This window comes from Populus euphratica, unplaced genomic scaffold, assembly GCF_000495115.2.
Source record: "Populus euphratica unplaced genomic scaffold, PopEup_1.0 scaffold108.1, whole genome shotgun sequence".
Lineage (NCBI taxonomy): Eukaryota > Viridiplantae > Streptophyta > Magnoliopsida > Malpighiales > Salicaceae > Populus > Populus euphratica.
This window is the reverse complement of record NW_011499996.1, coordinates 185427-196030: the sequence shown is the minus strand read 5'-3', so window position 1 is coordinate 196030 and position 10604 is coordinate 185427. Positions and strand designations below refer to the sequence as shown.

Sequence of the window (10604 nt, the reverse complement as noted above, 5' to 3'; positions counted from 1 at the left end):
TTCTGAAGAGTTGATTAGCATGTAATCAAATTGTTTGTATTAGTAAGCATATTTATTATATAAATGGTTTATGGTGGCCAAGAGTTTAAAAGAATCTAACTTATTAAAATTGAAATAGAGTATAAAGATAGATAAAAACCATAAATTAATAATTCCATGATTAGCAAATTTCAATTCATATTAGCATGATCATGTAAGATGAAACATTGCACTTCTTTACAAAATAAAGCCTTGATATTAAAATGAGTTGGTTAGAGAGTTATTTGTCTCAATGCAACCTGAGTCATCCATTATTTAGTTAACATTTGATTATTATATTGAAACAAAAAAACAAAGACACTTGAAATAGAGAAGACATGTTTCTTATGTCCTTTATATTTTGAAAAGATAGAAATTCACTTTAAAATTATCATAAAAACTAATTTATTTTTCTATTTATGTCTCTATCTTTCTAACCAAACGAACTCCCCCATATATGTTTTTAGGATAAATGAAAGTTAATAATTCATAATATAATTAAAAAAAAATGTTGAAGCACATTTGAGCCACGACCTATCCAAGTCACCCTCCCTTATCCTCTTTCTCTATCTCTCTCATCCCTTAGCTTGGCATAGTCTCAAGCTCGATCATATTATTAATAGTCGTTCATACCTAGCTCCACCCCCTCTCTTTATCATCCTTTTCTCATTCATCTCTTAACCCGATATATACTTATTTATTATTCATAAATAGTATTTTCTATGCAAAACTTGTTCAAAATGAGTCTCGAGTCCCTAGACTCGCTTAGACTGAGCTTCATCCCTCCTTTCTCTCTCTTACACATCTCTTTTTAGTACGAGAGAGAAAAGATGGTAAGGTTATTCATTACAAATGAATTATAATTTTTCAACCCATTCAAGGTACAAGGTAACTCCCTTTTGTCTCATTTCCTCTCTATTTCCTTAACTCAGTTTGACAGAGCTACCTTGTCTCACCTCATTTTACTATTTAGGAATACTAATATTTGCATGTTACCATTCATCACTATTCATGAATAATATATTTTATTGGATATTTCAGTAGATATTTTTCTAGATAATTTTAATATATTTGCCAGATACATTTCATGCTAAGTAATCTCATGTTTTGAGGGAGGGGGATTTGAACACTTACCTCTACATTTCTCCGTTATACAAAGAACACATATCTCTTCTTTACATATAAAAAAAAAACACCATTTTCTTCTTATTAAATTTCCACTTGCTTATCACTTGAGAAAAATCTAAATACTGACTTAAGCATTGAAATGTCTCTCTTTCTATGAAAAACATGTTTTATAGGTGAAAGTTGGGCCTAGAAATCATTAGCAAAGAAAAGTAAATATTTTACTATGAGGTTTTTCCATGATTTCATCAATGGCAACATCTTTGGAACCTGAATAAAAAACTTGTTCATTCCTTTTTAATTTATGCAAAAACTTTTTCTATGGCTAACAAGACAACTTTTATTTCAAGAAAAAACTATATAAAACAACATGCCAAATAGGCACCATACTCTAACTTTCTAAATAAGTTAGCACTCAACGACAAGTATAAGTTATAAACATTATTATATCTACCAATCTTCTTTTAGGTCTTGATGTTCTCATTTACATATTCCCTATCACATTAAACCTAGGATCAATGTACATAAGACTACATCAACCCTAACTTTTACATACCATTTCCACCAAATGGAATAGTCTCTAATTTGTCAGAGAGTGTTACACACTCACCTCACCAAGAATTGTGTTCCCATTAAAGCTAAAATAGATAATTATGATGACTTATAGACCCTAGAGAGCATATATAAAATATCATAAGCATTATTGAGCTAGTGATAATAAAAAGTGATGTTATGTGCAAGATTTTTCTTACAACTTTTTGCGGATCTGTTATGATATGGTATTATAGCCTTAATCTAGTTCCATTCTAGGTTTCTATAATCTTTGCATAAAACTTATCTCTCATTTCAACACTAGTATTCCTACTAAAAGCAACACTACAGAGCTATTCACTATCACATAACAAGATGATAAAAATGCATGGGCATATCTAACATGACCAAAAGATTAATATCTTCTCCTAGGTGTAGGAATGTCGAAGTAATAAATAATCCAACAAGACCAGAGTCGAATCATAGAGAGGTTAATTATATAAATTATAAATCATGATGATGATGATAATGAGGACTTTGAGATGTAAGATTAATATTATGATTAAATAATGATAAAAATAGTTGTCAAAGTTAGAGAATCCATTAATTTTATTTTAAGCAAGTATAGTATAAACTATTTTTATTACTCAACTGGAAACCACACACAAAAGAAGTTTCAATCAGATGATTTATCCTTAATAGTTTATTATAAATATTTAATATGGTCATGTTAATTATCTTATTTAAGTAACACTAAACTTTTAAATATTATCAGAAATTCATAATGCTAACATATGATAACAACAAATCAAGTTCTTTTCATAGCACAAGTGTAGGTTATATCATATGGTTGGCTATGAAAATGTCAAGTATTTATTGTACCAAGTGTTATACAACACAAATTTAGATTAACCATTTAACAAGCAAGGTATTAAGAATTAGTAATATAAAAAGATAAGACATGTTAATAACAAACTTTATTGGATATAAACATTGAAGTCCATATTGAGATTATATTATACTTATTCTTACACCATTAGTGTAATCTTTTTACCTTAACATAATAAACTTAGTTAAACATAATGAAGAAGGGAAACATAAACAAACAACATAAGAATATAATTATGATGAAAAGCATAAATAAGATATTAATGAAAGTAAAACTAAAGTATTACAAAAATATAAAGTAAGATAGCAAAAACATGATCTTAATCTGAAAACCAAGATGCTTAAATGTATGGCAAATGCCTCCTTTTATAGACTAAAATTTAGAACTATTGATTTGTTGATTAATTATTGAGTGGGTGACCATATCTTGACTTAGTGACAATCCTTATCTTCTTATCATCAAAAACATCTTTGCTAATATCAGATTTTGAACCGATTGTCCACATGAAAGTTCTAGAAAATTTTCTCAGCTTTTGAATAAAAGAAAACTGAACCGATTGTCCACATGAAAGTTCTAGAAATTTTTCTCAGCTTTTGAATAAAAGAAAAAGATTATTTGAACTTTAAGAACTCGAGATATAGCCTGAACATTGAATAATGTATGGGCTGTAGGACAGATTCATACTTTTCTATTGTTGCTATAATTTGAACTTGAAAACAGTCTTTTTGAATCCTGGACTTCCGTGAAAATTTTAGTCCTATTTCTTAGATTTTCATCCAAATAGAGCAGACCTAAATCCAAGTTCTATAACTCCAGTTATGATCTAATGACCGAATAGTATTCCAATTTGAATTGAATCATCATTTCTTTTCTAAACTTAGCCTTTTTTTTGTCCTTTCACTTTCAATAGAAAAGTCATCAATCAATCCCTTGATTTATGTGATAGGCCTGTATTTAAGATAAACATTTATCATAAATTAAAGATATTTTATATTATTAAATATGTTATTATAAAACATGCTCTAGCTAAGAAGTTATTGATATTTCAAGTACAAAATGATGATATAAAACTTTGATAAAAACACATTTTGAAGTACTAAAGATATCTCTAAAGATTCAACAGGAAAATACAAAGCATGGAGGATCTGCTTGAACCCATTATCGTCAAAGCCTTGATTAGTGAAGTCTACAACTAAGTTTTATGAGAAATGTTATACACACTCCCTAATAAAAATCTCCTTCGCATCAAACATGTAATGGAAAATCATATCAAGGTGGAAAAAGCTAGTATGATTAGATAAGGTTACCCACACCTCCACACATAAGAACAATATTCACCACGCCATCAATCTTCAACGTAAACATCTAAAAAAAGAACCAAAAAGAACATTTGTAATTGTCTAACATTCTTTAAACTTGTGACCACACCTCTCATAATGACACATGTTGATGTGTTGGCTACCATAAAGAAAAAAGACTTCCTACAATATCCAACTTCAATGAGAAGTAGTTCAAACATAATGAAACCTAAAAAAGTTCTATCTCTTTCACCATGATAAAAAAATGTGCCATACACTCATAAAAAAGATAGAAAAGTTGATCTCTAAAGAACATCTTTAAGAATTTTTAAAGGAGAAGATATAAAATGAACAAATAGAAAATCACCCTCGTTATGTATTAACCTAGATAAGATAAATCTCAAAAATTATATCGTCATCATATATATATATATAGTTCATATCCATGTCTCTAAACACAAAGAGTCTCCATGAAATTCCCAATGAGACGTCTCTATTATATCATCAAATCCTTGCCACTATTTTCTTCAAGTCCCATTGACCATTTGTCTCTAGATCTTAGTGACCATTGTCTCCAAATCCTTTTAACCACTTGTCTCCAGGTCCTAGTGATCATTGTCTTCAGGTACCCATAACCAACTTTCTCTGAGTCACTATGAATATTATCTCTAAAAGATCATGAATCTTTCTCCATAAAATATGGACAAGATCTCTCATGAATTTAAAAAAGTAGTAAAACATTCAAAAGCATGCTTATAGTAACATTTTAATGCAAACATGCATTTTATGTATTTTCTCCCAATCTTTAGCTCATTAAAATCTTCAAACATGTGTTTTTACAAGATTTCAGGGGAGAAATGATAATACAATAAAAATAGGAAGTTAAAACTCAGTTGGAATGCCCAACCGAGCTTCAACTGAAGCTCAACTAAGTCATGACCCAACTAAGCCGCCCTCCCCTCTCTCTCTCATCCTTTAGCTTAATATAGTCTTATTTTCTATTCATGAATGGTATTTAATATTCATCAATAATTTTTACTATACAGTTAACTAAGAACAAATTTAAGGCTCGATCATCCTTTTTATGGTTGTTCAGACTGAGCTCTACCTCTTTTTCTTTCTCTTTCATCCATTGGCTTAAGATAGTTTTGTTTACTATTCATGAATAATGTTTACTATACAAAGTTTGTTCAAAATGAGGCTTGAGTCCCTAAACTTGGTCAGATTGAGCTTTAACACCAACTCTGTTTATCCTTCCTCTCTTTTCCTCATCTCTCTTTAAAGAAGAGAAAAAAAAGTTGGGAAGGTTATTCATTACAAATGAATTGTACACTTTTAACCCATTCAAGCTATAGGGTAACTCCCTCTACTATCTCTTTCTCTTTATTCTCTCTCTTTTATAGGTTTGGTGTGATCAATCAAATTTGTTTTATATCATTTTACTATTCATGAACAGTACTATTTGCATGGTAATATTTGTCACTATTCATACTATTCATGAATAGTATATTTTCTCGGATATTTCTATAGATATTTTTCATATATTTTTCAAGCTATATATTCTTACATTTTAAGAGAAAAGGGGATCTAAACATTTATTTTTATATTTCTTCAATACACAAAGACCACCCATCTTTTCTCTACACATAAAAAAACACTATTTTCATCTTCTGAATTTTTATTTGCTTGTCACTTGAGAAAAGCTTAAATATTGACTTAAGCTTTGAAATGTCCTTCTTTTTATGAGGGATTTGTTTTACAAGTATGACTCAAGCCCATAACTCATCATCTAAGAAAAGTCAACATTTTTACGTGAGATTTTTCCATGATTTCATCAATAACCTATTAGATAATTGGCCTCTTGCACTATACAAAACGCGTTGGGCCAAAAATATTTTTAAGTGTAAAAAAGAATATCTAGGAATTACCATTGTATTTTAGAAAGTAAATCAAAATAAATTATGAAGTTAAATTTACAATCAATACAAGGTTAAAGGATAAAAATGAAAAGAAAAATTCAATGAAAAAAAAGTAAAAATTAAAAAACCTAAAAAAACACTTACAAATGATAAAATCAAATTCTTTTTTCACAAATTCAAGCATCAACTCAATGTTAGGATGATTTTTTGGATCATAATAATCTCATAGAAAGTAAATTAAAATAAACTATGAAGATTAATTTCCAAACAATTTAATGTTAAAGATAAAAATTAAAAAAAAAAGAAGAAATCAAAGGACCTAAAGAAACAAAACATCTACAAACAATAAAACCAAATCATTTTTTTACAAAATCAAGCACCAACCTAAGTTTAGGACTATTTTTGAGACCATGATAACCTAAAAAAATAAATCATGAAGCTCAATTCTAAATTGATTTGTTTTTACAAAATTAAGCATCAATCCAATACTGAAATCTTTTTGAGACCATGATAACTCCATTGAAAGCAAACCAAAATAAATCATGAAACTCAATTCCTATATTAAATTGTGTGAGGGTTGACCTATATGACCCGATTAACTTGGCGTATCCAAAAACGACTTAGCAACTAGTAAAAACATAGTTTGATTTAAAAAATAAAATTACAAACATCTTTTTTTCTTAATATTAAATGTTAACATATTGGACCAAAAAAAATTAATATCGAGACATCAACATAGTATATCAACCTAAGTCAATATGGGTTAAGCTGCAAAATCTGCAACTTGGATTAAAAGACCGAGATAATCTAAATGAAAAATAATAATATCAAGAAGACAACATATTGGATCGAATTGGGTTATCTTCAGTTAACTTGTCACATCTACAACTTGAGTTATAAGACTAAAATTATTTAATAGAAAGCAATAAAAAAATGATAAAGCCTCGTTTCAAAATATCTCAATATTGAAAGATAAAATTTAAAAAAAAAATAAGAAAACGACCAAAAAAACAATTCAAATTATCTTGAGCTAACCGGATAAACCAATAATTTGAATCTTAAGACCGATATAATATTATAGACAAAAAAATTACGAAACGTTAATATCAATAACTTTAATATTAAAAATAAAATTAAAAAAAAATCATGAAAAGGTGAACATTTTATTAACTTTTCAGTTTATGTGAACATTAATGTTAATGTTAATGTTAATGTTAATAGTAATAATAATAATATCACCTGTGAGTTTTATGTTGGATCAAATCAGATTTGCAATGAAAAAAAAAATGGAAGGGGATAGCCCATCAAGCAAGTTGAACAGGTTTTGCAATTTCATGCAAAAAAGGAAAAGAAAACTGATTTATAAACAAACTAACCACCTAACTTAACACTACAGGAATTTTTTAAAAAATAAATTGATGTTTTAACCAATAAATGGTAAAAATATGGGTTTCATGAATAATAAATCATTTATCTTCCGTTAAAAAGAATTACCACATGTAAATGTATGGCAATTTTTAAGATTTGTTTGTTCGTGTAACAAAACCAATATACACTCCCGGAAACAGCAAAAATCAGCCTGGTATCAGTAATTTCCCAAAGGAGACGTGATTTAACTATAATACCAAACACACCCACAGATTCTTATTAGATCATCGTTTCCAAGAGAATTAAGCCTTGCACAAAAGTCATATATATATATAGACACACATGCAAAGAGAGAGGGCGAGAGAGTCAATGCACGAAAACATTATGACCCACCAAATGGCGATGAGAAGAGCATTATTGTTTCTTCACCATTTGGTAAAGAAAGGATGGAAAGCAACAGGAAAGTGGAGGGAGGAGCAGGAGGTAAAAATATCTAGAAGAAACAGTCGATAACCTACCACGGAAAAATAAATTATTTGAAAAATGAGTGAAAGGAAGGAAGGACTGAACTGTGCAAATGTGTCAGAGCAGTTCTTCCACCTTGAAAATCAATTTTTCACAAAAACATAAAGGAAACTGGAAGATTCTTGAAAGAACAAATGATGCTTTAAGTGGTTGAAATGTAAACCCAAAAGTCAATTATATGGTGAGAGGGTTAAGACACAAGTCATTTTTTCTTAAAAGAAAACAATTAAAGTACTCAATTTAATCTCCAATTCTCCAAAAAATATATAAAAGAAGAAGAACAAGAAGATGATGATGATGATGATGGCCTTAATTAAAGTACTCAATTTAATCTCCAATTCCCCAAAAAATATATAAAAGAACAAGAACAAGAAGATGATGATGATGATGGCCTCGCTGTCCCTTTCGTATCCAAAAATCGCCCTATATTTTTGTCATTTTGAGCAAATTCTGGTTTTCATGTGAAGAATTCTTGTGCGCAATTTTCCTTTGCTTCAGATAGAAGGAAACCAATTTTCTATTTGTCCCATGTGGTTGGGCTTCATTTACAAATCTATGCAATTACCAAATGTCCCACAAAACTCACCCAACATTTTTCTTTTTGCTTTTTCTCTTCACCTACAAGTAGCTTATTATTTCTCTTCTGTTCCTGTGTCTCAGGCCACCTCTCTATGTTACTAATGCTCCCTCTTTCCTTTTATCTAAACAGTGGCATACAACTTTTCTCCGCAGCCTGCTCTGCTCCATTTCAGAGAAGAGCATAGCATGCTTCCTCTGTAGGATCCTTGGATTTTCCTAGAAGCACTTTCATCCTTAGACCTCAAAAAAAGCTGCAGTGATCTCTTGTCTTGTCCTGTCTGTTATTTCTTTGAAACTCTGACGTCCAATTTTCTGTATCTCTCTTTTTTGACTTCCTGGTCCAAACATACAATATTGTCAATGTTCAACATCATGTGTTCTTCTCATAGCCATCGTCTTTGAATCTCTCTCTTTTTTTCGTCACCTTTTTTTCTCTCTTCTCTTACAACATCTGTTCTCATTCTTGATTTTTTTTTTTCCCCTTGACTTCCACTCTTTGCTCCTAAAATCGCTCTCTTTGATTCCATTGTCTCTGACATGTTAGTAAGAATCTGAAACCGAGGTAACCAATATGTGCTCGGAAACAAGCCCTCGAATATCATTCTCTAATGGTCTTGGACATGACAGAGAAATTGAGCAAGTGTCAAGAAGGGACATAAAATTATTGGACTCAAATTCTGATTTTGAGTTCAGTATTTGCAGTAGTTTAGGCCATGAATCGTCTCCGGCAGACGAGCTTTTCGCAGATGGCATGATCCTGCCAGTTCAAATTCCAGAAGGAATTACTGCCTCAAAGCAAATACATAAATATGAATCGCCACGAAAAGATTCCCTTCCTCCTCTTCCATTTCCTTCTACTAATGGCAATTTAACTAAAGATAGAATGAGGGAATTGATGGTTGTGAATTCTGATCAGGTGAAGGAAAAGCCTCAGTCCAAGTCTTTCTGGGGATTCAAGAGAAGTAGTAGTCTCAACAGTGATATCAAGAGAAGCCTATGCTCATTACCACTTTTATCACGGAGCAGCTCAACTGGTTCTGTGCCATATGCAAAGAGAACAACATTGAAGGATGTGCGCAAGAACAATTCACAGAAGCAACAATCAGCTGCCATGGCAAAGTCAGAACCACTACCATCATCGTCTTCGGAGTCTAGTTTTGTTTATTCATTACCACAAAAGCCTCCATTGAAGAAGGCAGGGTCTTATGGTAAGATTAGTCCTGTGTTTAATATGCCACCACCTTACATTTACAAAGGAACTGCAAATCTTTTTGGTTTGGGATCCTTTTTGCGCAATGGAAAGGAAAAGAAGAGCAGAAAGTGATTATTTTTACTCTTCAACTAATGATATGATGTTAATCTTCTAAATTATAATTCTGCGAGCTCTTTTGGTTTTTGCTGATCTCAAGTCTTGTAGTACATGAGTTGAAGTTTGTTGGAAGCTAGCAAGGACTAGGGAGAAATAATTGAGGTCAGGAACTGAGAGAGCTAATTAATGAATTGTACAAAACAAATATAATAATGCCATGAGGGATTGGAAGGGATGGAAGAATCATGTTCTTGGGAATGCTCATTGTTCATGCATATCACCCTGTCACAAGCTTAGGAGACAGAAGAACAGGTAACCTTCTTTCAAGGCTTGTCACATTCTGTTGTCTTTTTTGGTCGCTCTTCATTAGAGGGAGTCTCTTCTAGTTTATTCAAAGGCAACTTTTTTTATGTCTTTGTTTTATTAATGCACAGATTGATTTGAGAGATGTCTCTTGGTTTGTTTAGGTTATGTGTTTTTTTCTTCTCGTGGGATTAAGGACAAAGGCAATGTTTCAAGCCCTGGGCTTGAAAAATCAAAAACACATGATAAGATGCCTTTGATCTTTTTTCTGAGCTTTTTGTTTGCGTTAGCTTCATACTACCATCTAAAAACTTCCCTATAAGTGGGATGAATTTAGAATCCCGTTCCTTCCTTACTTGGTCAGTTTCGTGTAATAGTGATTAGAGCTCTCTAATTGACATCAGTTTCTTATTTCTCAAGCAACACACCATTTACAATGAATTCAAGAGGAAAACAGAATGGCAATACGTCAATCATCTGTGAAACGCCAGATTACCTCAAGTAAGCGTGCACTTTCAGCCCAGTGACTCTTGTTTTGTAAGCTTGTATTGTGCCCTATGACACCTCTTAAAAGATGGCATGGCATCTTGTTAAGACAGCATGATAGTTAAAACCTAAGATCTCATTTCTATCCAGATTTCCCCGCAGCCTAATTACCACCTCAGGTGCTGAAATCTGATATTGAAAGACAGCCATTAAGTGGTATGTCATGTGAGGAGCAACCGACACTACCCCGTGGA

At 31.3% G+C, this 10604-nt stretch overlaps 1 protein-coding gene across 1 annotated transcript; it reads left to right on the top strand.

The window, feature by feature from the left end:
- Nucleotides 1–8137: 8137 nt before the first annotated feature.
- Nucleotides 8138–10275, top strand: LOC105140638 (uncharacterized). The gene has a single exon (XM_011047543.1). The coding sequence runs from the start codon at nucleotides 8824–8826 to the stop codon at nucleotides 9574–9576; it is 753 nt and encodes a 250-aa protein (XP_011045845.1). The 5' UTR covers nucleotides 8138–8823; the 3' UTR covers nucleotides 9577–10275.
- Nucleotides 10276–10604: the final 329 nt, after the last annotated feature.

Coding starts and splice junctions, on each gene's coding strand:
- LOC105140638 (XM_011047543.1), top strand. CDS start 8,824: ATGTGCTCGGAAACAAGCCCTCGAATATCATTCTCTAATGGTCTTGGA.